This window comes from Filicampus tigris, chromosome 17 (genome assembly GCF_054856515.1).
Source record: "Filicampus tigris isolate MCC_2025a chromosome 17, RoL_Ftig_1.0, whole genome shotgun sequence".
NCBI lineage: Eukaryota > Metazoa > Chordata > Actinopteri > Syngnathiformes > Syngnathidae > Filicampus > Filicampus tigris.
The window spans coordinates 17,979,405-18,000,527 of record NC_141233.1 but is presented as its reverse complement, the minus strand read 5'-3'; the positions used below and the strand labels follow the sequence as shown (position 1 = coordinate 18,000,527).

The following is a 21,123-nucleotide window of genomic DNA, read 5'->3' as shown; positions in this document are numbered from 1 at the left end:
GAAACTGAATTTGACGACTAACGCATTTGAATAAACACAAATGCTTCAAAAACTTGTTACTTTTGTGGCCTTAACGCGTAAAAAAAAAAAAACGACTGCAACTGTTCACCCGGTTTGCGTGTTCATACCGGAAGTACCGCTCCGCGTGACCGACCTTTGGAGCACAGTTGTCAGCCGAAACGGTCCCGCCGCTGCTCTTTCGGTGTCAATAAAAACGAGTTTTAGTGTCTTTAGTGTCCAGCGGGTGGGCGGTGGAACGAATGTATCTCTTTGGTGAGTTGGCCTTCGCGTCTCTCGTGTTTGGTGCCGCGGACTGCTCGCAGTCACGACAGACGATTTGGCTAGCTTGAGCGACCACAAAAGCTAACGCTAGCGCCCCTATCGTACTGACTTCTGTTTATTTGTATTTCTTTCGGCTAGTTTCGCCCGTTGAACCAACTAGCTGAGCTTGTCCAGGCCCCGGTTTATGCCAGTGGTTTGATAAGGTGGTCTGAAACCAGACTCTCTTAGTGGTTCGCTAATTTCAAAAATACTTTTAATTCTACGTGTCCAACTGTATTGACTGTAAAAGTAAAATACAATGGCACTGCGCTTGGGCACCTACCACGTATTCAATGAAAATATATTGCACATGAAAGTTCAACAAAAAATGTACATGGATAACTGGTTGAAAACAAACAGTAATCAAAGGTTACATTAGGCAAATTACAACTGAACTGTACTCAACAAATATACTGTGCAGAATTTAAAACAAAACAAAAAAAAAACCACACTTGAAGCCACTGCAACATGTGCGGGAGCATGGAAGTGCCAATGCGAAGTAAACATTTTTGATTGGCAAATACGTTCAAACGTAAAAATGTTTAAATGTTTACTCCACATTAGCAGTTCCACGCCTCTGTAAACATGCACAGTTGAAAAATTCCGGGAAAAAAACAACAACGAATCTAAATCAAAGATATAAAATGCAAAAATAAAGTAAAATATAGTAAGTGTTTTTTTTTAATTTTATTTTATTTATTCCAATACCACTAGAGGGAGCCAGTTTATCACTTCTGGTACTTGTTTTGTTATGCCCCTCATTCGGTTTGTAACCAGTTTTCATAGTTATGGTTGCACCCGCAAAAAGGAGAGCGACAGTCGCCAATGTACTTTCAGCCGTTGATTGTTAGTCAAACATATGAATACAAAATGAGAAAAATTGCAAGAAGCTGCTGTAGTCCACAACACGCACCAAGCTGCTCACCTACAGACGCAACGGCCGACTCGATTCCAGCCCAGTGTAGTCTCTCACGTGGCCACGCCCCTTGTAAACCAGTACATTTGTTTGCATGCTCTTTTCCCATTTAAATAAAAAAAAAAACAGCGCTATGATGGTATTTGTCTTCTATTAAAAACACTGAACAGAAAAGTGCTGTTTTTGGGGGGGCTTTAATGAATTAGTAGTATTTTCAATTCATTTCAACGCGGAACATTTATTTGAGAGAGGTAAATTGAGTCCCAAGGTACGTCTTAAGTATGTCCTTTTTCCGTCCCCCTTTTCTCTCTCCAGGTTACTGACGTGCCAGCAGATTCGCTTCCCTCTCACACCGGGAGACAAACATGGACGGCGTGGACAACAACTACATCTGGCAGCGCCGCGTGTTCCACGGCACACGCAATCAGAAAGGCAAAGTGCCCTTCCCGGAATCGGTCCGAATCGGCGTGGAGTTCAACGCCGCCGCGGAGAGAGCGACAAAGTTGGACGCCGGCCTGTTGTCCCACAGAGTCTTGATGGAGATCTGCGAGTTTGCCCGGACGGTGGCGACGGCGGAGAAGTATTTTCTGTTTGAGATGGTGGCGTCCAACTTCGACTTGGGCTTGGACACCACAGACCACAGGTTGTGTTATCAGTACGCGGTCCGCATTCACGGCAAGATAAAAAATCGAAAGATCAAGCCTCAACATCTCAACGATGTCTTCTCGGTGCCGGAATTGTCCGTCGTAAAGGCATACGTCGACAAGAAGACGTCGCGGGCCCAGATTCCCCAAAATAATTTTTTTTCCAACCGTTCCGTCATCACTCATCACCAGTTGTCGGAAGAGCGGCCGGCGGAGAGCGCGCTCGTTCTCAAGAGGGGCCGAGAAACCGGGTTGCACAAAGAGGAGCCCTATCCCTTGTGCAAAGAACTGGGTGTCTCGCTGGCGGTCGATCCGTCCCAATCCGCCAATGGGAAATTCCATTTGGATCTGCTCACCAACGGCCTGATGCTGGAATTTCTCGACTTCTCTCGCATCCTCTCCAGCACGGCCGCTCGCCTCGCCGACACCCTGCTGGAGCAGAACTTCGGCATCCGGGTGGGCCAAATCCCGAGGCCCGCGCTCCGGAAGCGGAAGGCTCTGGATCGGTCGAGAACGGACGCTAGGAAAAAGCGATCGCTGCGGTGCGCAAGGGCGTCGCCGGTCAATTCCTACACGCGCCCGCTGGAATTTGAGGCTGAAATGCGGTCCGACTCCAAGGCCGCGGCCCCGAACGAAGAGGACGGGCCAGTTCTGGAAACGGCAACCCGCGCGGACCCCCGGAGCAACGCCGGCGACCGCTGCGGCGAAGAAAGCCGGGACGCCGAGGCGAGGCGGAAGCTGTGGCTGCTGCGTGGCAGTTGCTCCGCGCGGATCGTGACAAACCGCAAAGCCGAGAGCCGGTTTGAGAGCTGCCGAGAGATGGGTTTGGACTTTGGCGTGGGCTCGGGCGCCAGACGCGCCTTGCGCCTGGATCTGCTCACCAACGGCGTCCTGACGGAGGTTCAGCAATTTGCCACGGCCGTAAGTAGAGGCTTGGTGGTCTTCTTGTCGGACATCCTGGAGCGCAACTTTCACATGGTCTTCAAGGAGGAGCACGGCAAACAGACCCTCCTCACCAATTTAATCATGAAAAGGAAGGCCCTCCTCACGTATCCCCACAAAGGACAACTTGAGTTCCTCACCGGCAACTTGCGTCTCCTGCACCTTGATGACAGCAAAAAGGAAGAAGTTGAGTCAACAACAGTTGCGCGCGCGTCGCCGTCCCCAGACATGGAACCGTATCCTTTCTGTAAGAAGATGGGCGTGGACTTCTGGGCCGCGGACGGCCGCAAGCTGCCCTTGTCTGCGCTGACCGTAGGCGCCGTGCTGGAAATATTCCAATTTGCGGACGCTCTGTGTGGCGCGACGCCCGAGCTGGTCAAGGACATCCTGGAGCACAATTTCAATTTGGACTTGCGCAGCGGCGACAGCCCGGCCGCCGGGGTGCTCCGAAAGTGGGGCGCCGGGGTGATTCCAAAATGGCCCTCGGCGGGGAGCGGGTTTGCGAGGAGGCCCGAGGCGCCGCCCAGGGACGTGTGGCTCAGCACGCCCGTCTTCACGCGGATCAAGTTGGAGGACGGCGGCGGCAGCGGCGGCGGCGGCGCAGGAATCCCCTCCAAGCCAGAGACCGATGTCGCGGGTAGCCAGTTCGACGACTTCCGCGCCTGCAAAGAAATCGGCCTGGATCTTGACGTGGGCTCCAAATGGGGAGCCAAGAGCAAGTTGAGCCTGCGACAGCTGACGAGGGGCGTCCTCCTCGAGGTGCACCGCTACGTGCGGCAAAACCGCCTCCGCTACGTGCCTTCCCTTTACCAAATCCTGGACTACAATTTCGAGCTGGGCTGCCGGGACCCTCGCAAGGTGGAGTTCGCCTGGTCTGTGGCATCCCAGGTGCTAGCCATGGCGAGGAAAAGGAACAGAAACGACAACTACCTTAACAAGGTGTTTGAGCTTCCCTTTCAGCTGCCGGCGACGTCGCCCTCGCCGTGCAAAGACGAACCGCAGGACGAACTCCTCCACCGACTTGATCCCGGCGACCGAGACATCGTGTTCGTCCAAAAACTCAAACCGGTCGACATCGAGGTGGAGATCGAATAGTTTGTCCTTGAGCCTTGGTCTAAAAAATAAAAGGTCGATTTCCTGCCATGTCTTTTGCTCATTTATTGCTTTGGAAAGGAAGCCGTGACATTCTCCAAACGGAGCAACGGCCAATCCACAGGTGCCCATAAAGCACTTCGCCCAAAGCCCATAAGGCTGCCTGAGTTACTCTATTTAAAGTGCCCCGGTCGGAAAAAGTTGACTTGCACGTGCGTGCGTCAGAAAGTGACAGGACTGGTAGGAGAAAAGAGACATTTCAAACCCAAACCACCAAAGGGGATCGGCTCCGGCACGCCCGCGACCTTAGCGAGGCAAGAGCGCGAGTGTACGTGCTCAGGTTTTTCATGATCTTTGGATTCAAATGCACCCGGATATCAAATGTATGGCTTCAAGTCATTCGTGTTTCAAGCGGCCGTCCCATCAGGAAGGAAGTATGTTTTGCGCATTTCCGAAATTGCGTGCGAATATACAAAGTCAAACTAAGTACCGTAAGCCTGCCTCGGCAACCACTAGCGACTTATGTTTCGCTTACAGCGTTATCGTATGTGCTGTAATAGGTCTAGTGTTGCTACTGTATGTATGTATGTGTGTGTGTTAGATAACATTGATACGAAGATTGCGGAAGGAACGCGTCTGAGCAGATTGCATAGGGAAAAAAGACATTCTACCGAACTAAAAAGCTCAATTGAATAGAACAAATGAAAAAAAGCCGTCGTTTCCGCCCGCGGTTGGAAAAGCTTGATTGGAGTCAAACGTGATGGAAAGGAAGCCATTTCAGCCTTTGTCTGGCAACCTTGGGAATTCAGTACGACGTACGGTATATGCACTGTGCCGAGTGGGGCACCGAAGCTGTACTCTTTGACTAGTCGTGTCTTTTCCCCTCGACTGCTGTGCGACGCAAACGGTGACTGACTAGTCAGAACGCACCGCTTGGCATCTTGCAATTGTTTCGACAGTACGCGACGCCCCTCAGTCGAAATAGGTCCGAGTGGTGCAAGAAAGGTCGAGGAGCGTCAAAAACCCTCAAAGATGTCAACTTCTGCCCCTTGCGGCCGACTACAGAAAAAGATGGCAGTGATGTTTCTGCACACGAGTCGTGCAACTCGTGACACAACATTGTTGCGGACCAGTACATGGACCTAAAGGCGGAGATCGAGCAATGAACGCTCTACGGCGTACTAGAAAGACTGCCGTATGAGTTACTCGTGAGGCAAATGCCAAAAGTGCAGGCCGTTTTCTCTGTGGCAAAAAAATGTCATCTGCAAATCAAGACCCGTGAGGCAAAAGCAAAAAGGACACACAGAGTAAAAACGAAGTCAGTCGCAACAGAGTCAAAAGTCACTCGTTTTATTCCCTGGACAATAGGAGCAAGGCTCCGCCCCCTCGCTACTAAGTTTCATTGGCACTCGTGCCCTCCAGCAAGGCACTTTTCTTTCTGTTGTGTCAGCAGCGGATTGATTGTCGCTCCACTGCGCTCGCGCCAGCGAGGGAAAAAAGCCTCGGTCGTCATTCTTTTTGTTTTAAATAAGAAAACACATGGTTAATATGGCTAGGATGGAAATACATTCGGACATTGAGAGAGCTTTCAAATAGAAATGTGCAAAAGGTTGTAAACAAATCTGGTGTGCGTGCGTGCGTGCGAGCGTGCGTGCGTGCGTGCGTGCGTGCGTCACAGCCTGGTTGGCTCCTCGTCACTGTCGCTGCAGTTGCCGCAGCATTCCTGCAGGGGGCGACACGGGAAGGAAGTCAGACAAGCGGCCACGTGCGCTCACGTGGCAACACTTTTCCTCCGGCGACAACACGTTCGAGGTGACATCAAGTTTGTTCGAGTGAACCAAAACCACGGAAATAACGCAAACTCAATTTGAAAAGAATATTCATGAAAAACAACAAACGAAACGAAACGACATCTTCTACCAATGAAATGAACGAAAAGTCCTTTGTTTTGGTCTTTTAACAAGTCCTTTGCGAATTGTCGTTGACTTTATTACACAACGCTTAGTCACTTTGACCTTTTTCTTTTTTAAATCTGGCACTCAACATATGGTGAAAAAATTCAAAGCAATACCCCAAAATGGAGTGTAAAAACAGCCAAGCCGCGCAAGATCCGGCAGGATTGCGAGCCCGCTCGGGGCCGCCCGGAAAGGCTGCGCGGGCGCTCACCCACCTGTCTGCCAAATAGTCGCTGCAAGAGGCCCGCTTTGGGGGGCGGAGACGGCGGCCCTCGCCAGTCCAGGTCCGGGGGAAGCGTCCCGTCCGGCTGGAAAACGTTCAGCTCGGCGAAGCATTCCGTCTCGATCATCTGCGGGCCGGCCCCCACAACAAAAAGCAGCCTTTCAAACATTTGCCAGAAGATTGGTTTTGATCCCTGCGCCTTTGATGATGCGGCTGGCGTTTTGACCTCGTGCTGCCAGGGAATGGACACGCTGCCCGTGGACACTTTGCTGTAGAAGGAGTCGTCTTTGGGCTCCAGTTCCACGCCTTTGACGGTGGAGAACTGCTCGATGTCCAGCACGTCCTTGCAGTAGATGGCCTGCGGCTGCAACGCAAGAGCGGCCGACAAACATTTGGCCTGGACGGACGGCCGGCCGGCCATCGGCGAGAGCGCAACGAGGAGACGGCGTTCGGGCCGCGGCCGCGAAAGCTCGCGACCGAGCGCGACCTCGGACCGGCCAGCGGGCGAAGGCTCCGGCTCCATTCGGAGGACTCACGTCGGGAATGAACGGCGCCGGCAGCATCCCGGCCTCCAGACGTTTGAAATTGATGGACTGGAAGATGGGCTGCGCCTTGACCTCTGAAGCTCCGCCTCCCCGGCAGCCCAGCCTCCCCCCGGGATCCTTGGTCAGCAGCTGGAAAGCAGGAGGAAGCATAAGAACGGCCCGCCGGAAAGCCGCCTCGAGCGTCCGTCCGCTCACCGCTCGGCAGAGCGAGCGGGCCTCCTCCGAGAACTTTGCCGAGTATTCTTCCCGCGCCTCCTTGACCAGCCGCTCCACCTCCTCCCGCTTGATCTTCTTCTTGCGCTGCTGGAAGGGCGACTGGCCCTCGATCATCTCGTAGAGCAGGCAGCCCAGCGCCCACCAGTCGGGGCCGAAGGTGTAGCTCTCGTTGCTCACCACTTCCGGAGCTGCGGCCGGCCGGCCGGCCGGGGGACGAAAAAGCTCGCTGAGCTTTACCGTTTACCGCTCCCGTGGGGGAAGGGGGGGGGGGGGGGGTTTGTCGGGGGCTTTTCGGTGGCGTCTTACCCATGTATCCTACCGTCCCCACCCGGCCTCGTATGCTCTGGCCCTCGGGCACGTGCACGGCCAGGCCCAGGTCCGATATCCTGATGTGTCCTAAACGAAAAAAACACAGCGCAGTCACTTGGGGGGAGGCCTCCAAAGTCACCCCAAAGCGGCATCACGCTTGGCTTGGGCAAATCTCACAAGACTTCACGCTCGAGCCTTGGAAGTGCCGGCAACATTTGGAGGTCGTCTCAAATCGGCCCTTTCCCGCACCAATGAGGAGAACGCGGATTTTTGTCCACGCAGGACGGACTAACTTTCAATTAGCTGTCCAATGTGCTGGCCACAAGGGGAAGATGGGGCCAGAGAGGGATGCGCCGCCCCCCCCTCCCGAAATTGTAGGTTTTCATCAGCTCAAACAGCCGGCCTGACGCATATGGCCATAAGTGTTATTATCTATTTCTCGCTGGCACTACAAACTCCAACTTTAAGGTCCGCCGCACTATGCACAACAAAATAAAAGACAGTTGGCAAGTCAAAGGGAGCGTTTGTTCCACGGACGGCCAGCGACGCGCCAGTTTCAGAGGCGCCACGTCACGTCACGTAGCTTGGCTCGTATCGGACCACTTGTTTGAATCCGAAACCAGAGTGGCAGTCCGACGATCGAAAGGCGGGCCCCGCTAGCGTCCGTTTGCTTGGCTCGCTCAGCCGCGGGTACCGCAAGGAACGTCACGGCCGCTTCAGGATGGGGCGGAAAGACAGTGGCCGGCGCGTCCGCCTTTGGGGAGCCCTCTGCACTCACCGTGGTCATCCAGAAGGATGTTTTCAGGTTTCAGGTCCCTGTGCGGCAGAAAGAGCAGATGAGTAGAAGCCCCTCAGGCGAAGGCGGCTCGGCTCGGCTCGGCTCGGCTCGGCTCGGCTCGGCCTGGCTCGGCCCGGCTCGGCCCGGCCCGGCCCGGCTCGGCCCGGCCCGGCCCGGCCCGGCCCGGCCCGGCCCGGCCCGGGCGCGGCGTCACCTGTAGACGATGCGCTCCCTGTGCAGGTCCCCCAGACCGCAGCAGATCTGGGCCGAGTAGAAGACGGCCCTCGTCTGCTCCAGGCCCGCCTCGCCCATGTGGTAGATGTGGAACTTGAGGTCGCCGCCGTTCATCAGCGTCAGAACCAGACACAAAGTGTCCTTGGTCTCGTAGGCGTAGGCCAAGCTCACCTGAAAGAGGGCGGAGGACGTTGGCGCCAAAACCACCGGGCGGGCGACCCGAGCATTCGGTGTGACGTCAAGCTCACCAGCCGCACGCGGCGGCGCACCAAAGCCAACATTGCAAATGCTCAAAGTGCAGCAGCAAACTGGCTGACTTTTCGTTTGCCACTCGTGATCGCGCCGTAGACAAGAGGGACTTGTTAGCAGCATTTTCAAACAAATGAATGTCTTCTTTGATCAAAGGCGGCGGGCCGCGTCAGCAGCGCCGTCCGTCGTCTTTGGAGGGAAGAGCGCCGGCTCCGGCGCGCCGACCTCAGGCGCGCCAACCTCAGGAGATGCAAGGATGGTCGGCGCGCCGACCTCAGGCTATGCAAGGATGCGCTATCCTTGCATCTCCTTTGATGGGCTTGTCACTCCGACTACTGCGACTGGCGCGATTGGCCTTTTTCCCCCACATTGCCCCGCCCCTCGTCGTCGCGAAAGCGCAGGGGAGGCTCACCACAAATCTGCTGTTGACTTTCTCCAGGATCTGCTTCTCGTTCAGCGCCATGGACTCGCCTTTGCGCTTCTTGATCCTCTTCTTCTCCAGCTTCTTGCAGGCGTACATCTTCCCGGTGGCCCGCACCTGACACGCGCACACCTGCAGCAAAAAAACCCAAAAGATCGATATACATATTCGGTATATACTTCTTTCAAAACAATACGAGGCCGACGTTTCGCTGCAACATAACAACACGAGGGACAGTTTCAACAATCATGCCGGAAAAGAAAAAAAGTGTGCTTCACGACGCAGTTGCACATGACTTCAAAAAGAATTGTACCCCCCCCCAAACAAGGATTGAAAAGAAACCTTTGAAAATGCCATTGTAGCAAAAGGTGGCAAAATCCACCGCTGGGACGGGCCTTAATGAGGACAAGCGCAATAGCCATTGCAGTGGAAAAACACACAGGGTCCATTTGATGGATTTGAGCGACGCCAGCTCGAAACGTGGCCTTTTGGGCGGCAAAGCGCAATGGCCTTTTCTCATTGTAGCCTTTTGTCAAGACCCGGCGCTCACCCGTACATAAAACAAATCCATTTGATGATGGCCTGATTTTCTGTGTCAGTGCATTTTTTTTGAGAACAGTTACCGGTATGTATCGAACGCTTTATGTATTACGAAAATACTTTAGCATTTGAATTAGATTTAGTTCAGTTTATTAGTAATTATAGAATGAGTTTATGTCATTTTCTTACGCTTGGATGTAGATTGTATCCATGACATGTTTGGTTTGTTTTTTGACCAATTTGTTGTTTTGGAGAACGTGGCGATGACTTACCTCCCCAAATCCGCCTTTCCCTAAAACTCGGTACTGCCTGAACGTGTTCTTTGTCACCGGTTGCCTGGAAAATGCAAACAAGCCAAGGCACAGTCATGTCACTCATCTCATCACGCACCAACTGCGGAAACAACAAAATCCGTTGAAACGGAGACGCTGAGTGTTTGTTTGTTTGCGTCAACGGCCGCTATTTCGGGCAAAGCGCACGGCGTCGCGGGGCGCAAAGACAAGTCGGCGCCATGCAAGGACGACTTCCTGTCGTTGGCGCGACCTTGAAAAGCTCCGGCACGATGCGACTCATCCGCAGGGCTACAAGCGTGCCTCGTTGTTGCTTGGAACTTGACGTACCTCTCCAGCCACTTCCACTGGAGGAACCTGTTGTAGTACATGCTGTCGAGGTAGTCTGCAAAGGGCGCCGCGCTCAGGAAGTCGTGGATCAGTCTGCGGGGGAAATACACCGGCAGTGTTGAGCACCGGGAGGACAGATACGTTTTATTAGTTGCGCTGAGTAAAAGTGGAGCTTAAAAGCGCACTTCAGCTCATCTTCAATACTGTTTGTGTGCATTGGTGGGTGCTGCTGTTTTGGTGAGCAGCAGAGTCGGAATGGGCTCTGCAGTTCTACTTTCCATTGACTGTGATACAGCCACCTACGTTGCTGGAATATCACAGCAAAAAAAAAAAAGGTCTTTCCACAAAAAGGACTGAAAGGAGAAAAGAACAAAATACTTTTTTCAAACTGTACAACAGGTCATTTTGTCGCTGGAAACTGAAAAGTTTAAGGTTACAAAAGAAACAATACGGGCAACAGAAGTTAGATTATTTTTTTAGTTGAGTAGCTTTTTACTCAACTGGACCAACTGCTCATTATCTGGTCATTGTTCTTTTTTAAAATAATAATAAAAAAAAAGGTCAGTAAGGGAAATCTTACACAATTTATTCGTACATTTATCCAAATATTTTCAGATTTTTTTACACTGGGTCAATGTAATCGGTAAACGAATCAACACTTTGTAAAAAATATTTCCTGTATTTGTTCACAAGTTGATGATATTCATTCATTATTAAACTTGAAAATGGGCCATGATGGCAAGAGATGAGTCCAAAAATGATAATAACAACATTTCAACAATAACAAGGATATTTAAAAAAAGAAATGATGAAAAGAAGAAAATATTTGCATTGACTTTGAAAAGGGGTCCACGGGACTGAGCCATTGCAGGCTCGGGCTAAAACTGTTCAATGGAAAGAGCAAAAACTGTGACGGAAAACGATTCGATTGTACTCACTGTCCCGCTAACTTTGAAAAGCTGGACGCGCAATCTAACGTGACATCTAATGGGCGGGGCTCGGGATAGGGGAGCTGCGGCGCCCGCCCCGCCGGGCCCCGCCCCGCCGGGCCCCGCCCCGCCCCGCCCCGCCGGGCCCCGCCCCCACGGGTGTGCCCTCACTTGGTGGAGTCCTTGAAAAGCTCCTTGCAGGCCTCCTGCTGCAGCCGCTCGGCGCAGCGGGCCGCCGTGCTGTCGTCCACCTCGGCCACGCGCTCCTCCGACTGTCGGGTGCGCAAAGAGGGAAAAAGAGCAAAGCACACACGCCAGCTCAGTCAGCATTTGAGGCGCGCGTTGTTTTCACACTTGATCATGAAACAATTGTCGGATTGAATTCTTCAATTTGCGTATGATCAAACCATGTCGCGACTCTGGATTCCGACCTCTTTTGCCTCCTCGTGACAAGCCACGTGGTCATAGCAACAGAAATACACAACAAAATCGGACATTTTGGGGAGCTGCACCTTTGGATTGAAGAAGACGTCGATGAGTTCTTGACCGCATTCCTTCCTCTTCTCGTCTGGCGCCACCTCGTACTCCGCCTGCGGGACACACACGCACACATATAGTCTTTGTTTTTTGTCTTTCTTCTGTGGGGGGGGGGGTGCAAAAACCAATTCCCTGAATTGGCAAGACAGTATGATGACTCAAATAGGAAAAAGGCCAAATATTGTAATGACCAGCAGGTGGCAACGTGCAGAAGGATGCCAGCCAATAAAAGCAAGGCGCTTGATTGCACGCAGCCTGGCCAGAAGCCTGCAAAGTGCTTCCTCCGCGCCGACGTTTAAGTGACAACAGAGGCGCCGCTTGCGTTGCCCCCATCTCGGTCTCGTGGCGGGCAGGAAGTGGTCACAGTGATGAGGGTCGGAGGAGATCTTTACTGCGGGCGGTCGGTCGGCCTGGAGCCTCGCAGTCTCCTTGCGAATGAGGCAGACGGCATTTTTGCATGTTTCTGCGACGTCTCGGTGAACTTCAGTGAAAACTCCTTAACTAAATTGTCGGCCCTTGCGGTCAACTTTCCTTTCCTTATTCATAGGCGGCATTTTAGAAAGTGTCCGCAAAGGGTCACACAGGCGGGGCGGGGCGGGGCGGGGCGGGGCGATGGCGTTGGACAGAGTGCTGCTGCTGCTGCTGCCGCCCTCTTGTGTGGAAATGTGAAATTGCTTTTCCACTATTTTATACGCTTGTCAACGAGGCTACGGTCCAGAGGTTCTTCATTTGATGTCGGAGGCTGCATCCGTCAGTTGGAAGAACAAAGGTGACCACTAGGTGGCGGACATCGTTTAGTGGCACTTGCACCTCTTCGTCACCATTAGAGAAGAAGAACAAGTTCATGTGCTAGGGAAGCTCACGTCACGTCACGTAACATTTGGATGTGCACCGAAAAAGCTATTCAACTGAAAGAATCCATTTGCAACATTCTTAGCGGCTCGTTCCAAAACACATTTTGGGAAATGTGAAGATGAAAGAATTGTTAGCTTGATTGGTGAGAAAAAAGCGTCAGTTTGATGTCTGTCCACTTTAAAAGGGACGAATGCGCGCGTGGCTTTTCTCATTGGAATTGTGTGAAATTGTTATCTATCGCCTGATGCACTTCCTCAGCAGGTCCACTTGAATCATTCATCGCATCGTGTCGTTGCACAACGCGCACCGCAAAAGGCAGAGAAGGTCCCCGACTACGTAAATAGTCCCACAGGGAATAGAGACCTGCGCGTATTGTTTCATGCTCGCTTTGTATGTGTTGCTGCTCCGTCTGCTGTTTGTCATTTGAAGGTTGATAATGGCCCTTTGCAAGGGATTTGCTCTTTAAACATACAAACTTTCGTTCTCTTTTGGTCTATGCTCTGCTTGTACTTGTGTTGCTGCACGGCGCGCGTGTGTGTTCAAGTAGCAGTTGTGTGGCGCTTTACTGCATAACGCCACTCAAATCCAAGCTAATTCCCACTAGCCCGTCCGTCTATGGGGTTTCCCACGATGCGTTAGCGTGAAGCTAGCAGACTTTCCTTCCACGAAACGATACTGTTAGGTTGAAATTTTGATGTTTAAATATACAGTGCTGAAGGCAACACATCCCCCCCAAATAAACGGGGGCTTCGGGATACGTCAAAGCTTACCACGCCATCCAGAAACTTGACGCAGCGCCTCAACTCGGGTCGGGTGTCGCAAAAGTGCCGGAAGAGCAAGCGTCCGACGGGCTGCCGTTCGCACAGGCTGCTGTAGTCTTTCTCTGTTGGGGGAGCACAAAACAAAATGAGGCAACTTTTGGCCGACGTTGTCCTCTCGCGCGGAAGTCGTCCTAGAGCGAGCGAGCGAGCGAGCGAGCGCCGGCATTCGGAGAAGCTGTGTCAGGTCGACCGTCGGACGCGGGCAGACGGGCGGGCGCTCAATCGGCTCGCTTATTTCCACAAGAAAATGCTTTTTATTGTTCAATTTCTAGGGGCTCAGGAAAATGGAGAAAAAAACGCAACTGACACCATTTGTGCTTTCCCAGAAACGAAAATCATGCGTCACAGTTAATCCTAAAGAAATCTTTGCTCCAAAAATGCTGCTTTTTAGAACTGTAATAATGCTAACTTTTGCTCAGAGACGTAATCATATAACAATATGATTTTTGGGGGGTGGGGTGGGGGGATGTGGGGGGGGGGGGTAGGTCGGTCAGAGGAAACAAGCAGAACTCGGATCAACATCAGGGCAACGTAAGGGCATCGGGGCTCTTCTCCCGCTCCGGAAGATTTCAATGTAGATCACACCTGGCCGGCCACTTTGAATCCACCTGAAGAGCTGCTTGGTTGCGCAACATTTCTGATGTCATGCGCTTCAAAAAAAACAAGAAAAAGAAGAAGCTGGCGCCAACAAGGAAGTTGACGGTTTCCTGGCCAACTCTTTCGCAAGAGCGTGTCATCCACTCCGGCTTTCGTAAGAACAGACACAGCGAGATGTAGCCCGACACGCAAGTTGGCGGGGGTTCACGTTCTACGTGGCGATATTTCTTTGTGCTCTCAAACTACTTCCTTCCTGCCTCGCTCGGTCGCGGTCATTTGACTCACGCAAATTCAACGGCCGTTTGCATGGCGGAGGAGGCGACGTTGTCGCGCGGACGGAAGGCTGCGAGGCGCGTGCCTCGACGGCGGCAAACTGCGCTCGGCCGGACTGACTGGCTGACCCACTGACTGCCGCGTTCCAAAATGGAAACGCGCTCACATGTGGTTGACAACATGCCTGGGAAACGGTGTCGCTCCATCCCAACCATTGAATATGACACACTCTACGATCCTGCTTTATCCGCCTACAGAAGGTTCGTCTCATAGTGGACATCTTCTCCAAGTGCGACTTTGGAATGTCTTGATTTAGCTACGGCCTTCCACCGATGCCGCAATCACGTCAGCGTAATACCGCGTCGAAAAATGCCCCGGGCGCCTATGTAATGTCAAATTTGCGAATGAGCCCCTGTGGCCGACTCCCGATTGCTTCAGAATGCTGGCGCAATTCTAACGCCTGCATCGCAAGCGCGAATCGGCGTATTGGACGCGTGGCAAGCGTGTACGGCGCTTTTGTGCACATTCCGGAACGCGCAAAGTGTCGGCGGCATTTCGCATTCAATACACGCCAAGCTCATTTTTGTAGGCGGGATTATGGCGACGTCATTGTGGCATCGATCGCGCGCCATCCCATTCTTGATTCTTGACCTACTTTTTGCGTGACAGCTCCAGCTCATGGCATGTTGATGCCTTAATGGCTGTAAGTAGACTGCAAAAAAAGTCCCTCCAATGAAATAGAATACAGCATTATTCGAGCATCGGGTACATTCAAATCCTGGGGTGTTGAAATAAACAAATGGGCGTCTGTATTGAGTGATAATGCGAGCTAGTATGCATCACGATGCAAAACGCTGACCGGTGGCTTGTCGCAGCTCTTCACACAAACTGATGTGGGGGAACTGCAGCATCTGCTTCCACTTCTTGCTCTTTCCTTTCCGGTTCCCACCGCCTCCTGCAAACAACAACAACAACAACAACAACAACAACAAGAACAATATTCATGATCGATGTCCAACTCTGTCCATGATTGTTCGCCGCGCTTGTCCACACTGGCCAAACGGATTCCGCGCGGCTGAATCAACTGACGCTCATAGAAACAAGGTTGAAAGGGCGAGCGAGGCCATGGGGCGTGCCTTGAAGAACTATCCAGTTTCACTCGATTGGTCTGAAAATGAGGATTGATCGGATATCTTTGTTGGACGCCGGCGACGTATAGCGGCGCACACAACAATCAAGTCGTCTTCCGCTAAATGGCAGAGGCGACAATTCTTCTGCGTATCTGCTTTGCCACTCCTGCGAGAGTAATTCATGCCTTTGCGTTCCACTAAACATGCTCGGACTTCACACCAAGTCAATAAAGTGAGACCAACACATCAGGATTACATTATACACGTATACCATTTTGAGACTTTTCAAATGTCAAATACGTGCTTTGGCCCGACGGTGGCCAAGCCGTTGCAACTGTCACAATTGTGTGCTGATGTAGACATCAAAGAAAAAGCATGAGGACACTACACTTGGCGTTTGCTGAGCTTCTCCGGGGGCAGTTCAAAAAAGCACCGGGAAGTCGGATGTCAAACGCGGTGACGACACTGCAGCGTGACACTGGCAAACTACCCGGGGAGTACAGTCGACCCCCGGCGAGCATGTGGTGTACGCAGACCGTAAAAAAAACAATCATCCCTCCCACTTCAAATACATTTCAACTTATCGTACACGTGATCAATTATTCCCTGTGTGCACAGTTCTCCGAATGAGAGGCACAGCGTGCCTGCTTCCGGCTAGTTATTTGTCACCCCCGGTCGAAGTTTACCGACGTGTCAAACGGAAAGAGAATCAAACATGTTCCGTTGAACACAGGTCAAACCAACTTTTACAATTTATTTTCCTCGACTGGGAGTCAAACAATCCTAAAATGATAGTAGATACCCAAAAATTGCTACCTAGTAGCCGCTAGCTTATGAAAAAAAACTCCATGTAATTACATACACGCTGTCTGTAAAACACAATTTCATATTGACCAACAAAAAGGGCCATCGCTCAACTGGACTTGTCAAACATTGTATATTTCAAGTTTAAATGTTCCACCAAACAGTATGAATGGGAATTAGTGCGCATGTTAGCGTAATTAGCAACCTTGAAACAGCTGCTATTTTACTCACACGGCGCAGCAACGCATACAAACAGAGCATACAACACGGACAATCCTCACACACAAAGCTATTTGCTCTGCTCCGCAGGAACAATGAATACTATAAATCGGGTTGGGGACCTTTTCTGCCTCTTCCTCCTGTTCTTTATCACGCTGCAACTCTTCCAGGATAGGGCTCAGCGCTGCACAGCATGTTGTGGCAAAACATGGTACTACACTCAAGCCACACGCTTGTCTATTGTGTTGGAAAGAAAAAAAAAAAATGGTGAAAAAATGCGAGCTATAGCATAGGGGCAAGCATTGAACCGCCATACAGCGAGGAAACTGCGAGCAGCAGCCGCGTTTTGGCTAATAAGAAGATAAGATAAGAAGGCCTTTATTGATCCCACAGTGGGGAAATTTTCAGTGTTACAGCAGCAAAGATCACACAGGGACACAGGCGGCATAATTGTAACCATTAACGGCAAACATTCAGGATCAAACCTATGTAAATATACGCACTAACATGTGTATATACACATGTATATACACACCAACATACATCTACATAAAAAGTATGAGGAACACTCATTTTAGCCTGTACATAGTACAAAGACAAGGTTGCTATTTGTGTCCAAGGGATGGAGGATGCACACACGGCATTGTGATCTGAATGCGAACAAGATGCCCCATTCGAGATAAAAGATGGCCATAGAATCGCGGACAACGGCGAGGTTGTTCCGGGCTTGCGTGTGTGTGTGGGGGGGTGGGGGGGGGGGTAGCTGTTCAAGATGAACAGTGTGGGAATAAAAGCAACAAGACCACTTCTGATGAACTACTGAACTCCGAGTCACTTTTAAAGGGCGTCATGGCATCCTGTGACGGGCCAAGTGGTGCTGGGGAAAAAAAAAAAAAAAAAAAAAGCAGGTGGACCGGGGCGACAGCACGGAGGGGGCGCTTCCTCTTTTTGGTTCGCAGGCTTTTTTACAACACCGCTCGTAAATCCGATTGACACTCAGCTTGTGCAGCTAATGTTTTCGGGAAATTAGAGATTGATTCGCCAATCCTCCGGGCAAAACAAGAAGATACAGATCTCCTAGGGACAAGGCCGGCCTTTGCTGTCGTCTTTCTTTTTATGATTATGTATGTCAGATAGTCATCAGACAGGAAAAAAACGCTGCCACACTTTGGCTTTAGCCACCGGTGCTTCTACTCAACTGCGTTCTGGACCTGCATTTGCCACCTCTGACTAACTAGTAGCACCAAAATGCCCACCAGTAGTTTTACTTCACCAGTCCAACAAAGTTGTCTTACCGGTGTGCGTAAATGTCATACCAGAGCGGAAGGCAGATGTGGGGGGCGGGGTGTGTGGGGCGGGGCGTTTGGGGGCGGTTGTAGTATGACACAGTTGCTCGAACTAGAGTACACGAGTAACTGCACTAATGCTCTCAATTGGCCCAAGAGTAGAGCGCAGTGTAGCGGTGCAACAACTACTCGATGGATCGACAACTAATCATCAAATGAATCACAAATTATTTTGATCATCGATAACGTTTAGAGACCTTGCTTGATTTAAAATTGTTTAAATCCTCCAAATTGCTGGATCCTGAATTAATTGTCACCAGGATGTGACAAGATGTGTTTTTTTTGGTGTCGTTTTTTAGAGAAAATAACGGCAGTTTCCCACACCAAAAAATCGCTAACAGGCAATATTTGTGAATTGCAAATATACAAAGAAACAGAGTATTTTACTTTTACTGTACAGTGTGGAATTTGTTTTTACACTTGATGTTAATATTTGATTGTAATCATTCCGTAAGTAACGGTCTGAAACCAATGAATTCCTTTGACATGATTTCCAATGGAAACAAAAGACACACGGCACATTTTTCGGTGCTTTCCAATGGAAACAGAGCCCACACAAGTAATTGGACTCAGCAGACGCTGGTCACCGGAAAACTAACAAGCGTCCCCATAAATCTTCCTTGGGACTGGGCTGAAACCACCCACCCACCCAACCAACAAAAAAAGAGCAGCAGCAGAATGAAATCGATTGCGCCCAAGTTGCTTGAACTCGTAGGAGCGGCGCCTCGGTCGCTAATGGGAAGCATCTTGCCCCGAGTAACGTTCGGTCTCGGCCATTAACGTCGACTGGATGAAGGTAGCGTGCGCACACATGTACACTTTCGGATTTGCCCATCTATGCACAGTAAGAAATGAAGGCACATTTAGCCACAAGCGACGGTCTTCAGTTGGTTGTTGTGGCGTTGTTGTAAGCTGAAATGGGGGCATTGTGGGGGCACGCTGCATGATGGAGCTGTTCTTTTTTTGTAGTTTGTAAGGCAGGAGTCTTCAATCCTGTTCCGCCTCTTTCCCATCTCTCCCTGCTACAGATATTCACCAAAGGCCTGCAGAAGCTGGATAACGATCCTGATCATTTGATCGATCGGGTGTATGTTGCAGCAGGGACGGATGGAAAACAGGCAGGACGCCGGCCCGCGAGGCACAGGATTGAAGGCCCCTGCTGTAAGGTCAACATAGATTTACCTTCTAGACTTTGTGTGCCGTCACGTGACTTCCTGGCTCCTTTTGATTGGTGCCACGGAGTCAAACATCTCTAGTGGTTACGTCGGATCGGTGAAACCGAGTCATGTGACAACACCCGAGGCAGAAGTCTCTCTGAGAAACCAAAGCAAATAGATAGCGCCCACAAATAATACCGGTAGACCCCCCGAAAATTCAAAAGGGAGTAGCGACGCAATGGGACGGCCTGGGTGTAACGGAGGCAAAGGAGCATTCAAACTATTACGACAAGCCAAATGAATCCAAAAAGGGTGCAGCAAAGTAAGACAGTCAGTGTCATAACTTACTGATTGCTTTGTGTCATGCTGATGATGTTTTTTCTCTCATGTTTGCTTAAAATTCCATGGGAAGCGGACTTTGAAAAAAAAAATCGCATATTAAGTTGCAATCGCAATATTGAGGTGGGGGCGTGGGGGGGAATGGCAATTCCAGTATTTTTCTACATGGTTCAACCCCAGTGGAAAAACATGTTGCAGTAAGACACACTTACTCTACTATTGTACCGAGTTAGCTACGAGTGAGGACAACTAGTACGCGGCCCTCGAGCGGGATACCAAGGATATAGAAAACATTGTCACCCAGCTTTGCATCAACACGCGCAGGCCGCCGACATCCTTTCACAGCCGGGACGTCGCGTGGTGACACAAAAGAGTCCAATCAGACCTTGTGCGTGCAGCCACAAAGTACAATTTGCTCACCCTCCACATCCTGTTTCGCAAAGCAACAGGACGACGCTGCAACATCAACCGGGAGAAACCCGATAAGTCGCTACACTCATATTTCGCAGGCAACCTGAGTCATTCCGAACCGCACGTCTTTTTCTTTGCTGGACCAATAAACAAACTCAAACTCAACTGCCAGGTTGTGCATTAGATGAGTTTATAGGAAGCGGGCATGTGAGCTAGGTGACAGCTAGAAAACTTCAAATTGCTGAGTTCTGCACTCAAGCAATGTTACTTACAGTTGGAGGAAATTAGCTCGACTACAAAATCTAAATTTCTCTGCCAAATCACTAACCGGATACTCAATGGTCAGGAACTGGTTTCGATTAGACCAATTCAAATGACACCATAATGATGTCAAATCAATAACTACCATGGGTGTGTTTCCTTTCTGGCTACGAACACAAAAAGGATTCTCTTAAGTACTGTAGTGAGGCGGTGCATTATATTGGTTTAGGGGAGGCGTACATATTAGGGATGTGACAAGGAACTTTCAATTGCTACGTTTTCGAATGGAATTTTGCACTTCAGCAAAACCCATTAGGAAGACATCTTAATTAATTGTGGACTTCAACAACTATATTTCCATGCCGCATCAAGAGCTACGTGCTAAATAGTCTGGTTGTACATGACATGAGGTATAGAATAGGGGGCATATATGTTTGGAAGGAGTCAACAAACTTTCAATGAATCGGTTTTCAAATGGAGATCTACGCTACAGCAATGTAACGCACAGTTGGGACACCTGAGCTGCTTTAATAGTAATAGGGACCTTAAATGACACGACATGTCTATACCGAATGAATAAATAGGTGTTAATTTACCCGATGGTCCAATGTATTGTTTTAAAGTAGCCGTCCGTGTTAGGGGGGCAAGAGCACATTTTAAATGACTCGGCATTCAAACGGAGTTCTTCTCGTAAACAGAGAACATCGCTAGTCATTACGTAGTAACTAACTGGTCATATAAGTATGTAGTCCACTAACCCACTGACCAAGGGGGATGTCCCCCCCCCCCCCCCCCCCGCGCCCCCACTCTCTGTCCCGCTATCGACGATTCGCCCTCTCCATCCTCACCTTCCCGTGCTTTCAGTAGCACCGTGTTGGCCACGATGTTCTCCAGCTCCATGTTGGGCTCTGTGTCGAATTGAGCAGCGGCGACGCTGGGGCCGAGCTCCGCAACAGCGAACCGCCACCCCCTCCCGGGCGGATTCGATCTTCCGCAAACACACACCGTCCACCGCCTCCTCTTACCGGCCGGCCCGACGGGGGAAGATTGCGCCCTCCGTCGCTGTTTTCCCACCGCAGTCCTGTCGGGTGACATCCGCACTTGGGCGCCCGCCTCCTCCCCCTCTCATCTCCCCCTGCATTTCAAAATAAAGGAACGTTCCCTTACACCTGATTAATAAATAAAGGGATACCTAAAAAAAAAAAAAAAAAAAAAACATCCCTTCTTTATCCCAAACACAGTCCAGTTATCCCTTCGTTATCCCCAAATCAGTCCAGTCCTGGGGGACGAGACTATCACAGAACTCCAATTTACACACACATCCGGTGTTGCATTTCAAAATAAAAGTCCAATGAATGCTGCTACATTGACTTGGCATTACCACTGACTTAAAAGAAATATTAATAAATAATAATAATAATAATAATAATAATAATAAT

At 50.6% G+C, this 21,123-nt stretch overlaps 3 protein-coding genes across 6 annotated transcripts in view; 1 reads left to right on the top strand and 2 right to left on the bottom strand.

Annotated features, from left to right (window-relative positions):
* Positions 1-327, bottom strand: part of ncf1 (neutrophil cytosolic factor 1) — a 17,835-nt gene extending 17,508 nt beyond the window's left edge. The window contains exon 1 of the mRNA XM_086013416.1: positions 155-327. The gene's annotated coding sequence lies outside the window, so the exon portion shown is untranslated. The remainder of the gene's footprint in view (positions 1-154) is intronic.
* LOC147133847 (uncharacterized) overlaps positions 1-3,961 on the top strand; it is a 4,525-nt gene extending 564 nt beyond the window's left edge. Inside the window, exons 1-2 of one of the 2 annotated variants that reach the window (XM_086013408.1) lie at positions 98-273; positions 1,553-3,961. In XM_086013408.1, the coding sequence (XP_085869534.1) occupies positions 1,603-3,918 (2,316 nt within the window). In that variant the 5' untranslated portion in view covers positions 98-273; positions 1,553-1,602 and the 3' untranslated portion in view covers positions 3,919-3,961. Of the gene's footprint in view, positions 1-97; positions 274-1,552 lie in introns of those variants that run through there. The other variant, XM_086013409.1, reaches the window with a different exon arrangement.
* Positions 3,962-5,249: 1,288 nt separating this feature from the next.
* On the bottom strand, positions 5,250-20,897 carry grk6 (G protein-coupled receptor kinase 6). Of its 3 annotated transcripts, XM_086013412.1 has the most exons (16): positions 20,533-20,830; positions 14,877-14,972; positions 13,097-13,209; positions 11,447-11,524; positions 11,106-11,206; positions 10,006-10,098; positions 9,658-9,721; positions 8,837-8,977; positions 8,156-8,346; positions 7,942-7,979; positions 7,161-7,250; positions 6,834-7,042; positions 6,630-6,767; positions 6,320-6,457; positions 6,086-6,220; positions 5,250-5,638 (listed from the first exon to the last, which is right to left on the bottom strand). In XM_086013412.1, exons 1-16 carry the CDS (start codon positions 20,777-20,779, stop codon positions 5,588-5,590), a joined length of 1,923 nt encoding a protein of 640 aa, XP_085869538.1. In that variant the 5' UTR covers positions 20,780-20,830; the 3' UTR covers positions 5,250-5,587. The 3 variants fall into 3 exon arrangements, with proteins under 3 accessions (XP_085869538.1, XP_085869536.1, XP_085869537.1); XM_086013410.1 differs by having other exon boundaries at positions 6,320-6,767; positions 20,533-20,831; XM_086013411.1 differs by lacking the exon at positions 14,877-14,972 and having other exon boundaries at positions 6,320-6,767; positions 20,533-20,897.
* Between the last annotated feature and the right edge of the window lie 226 nt (positions 20,898-21,123).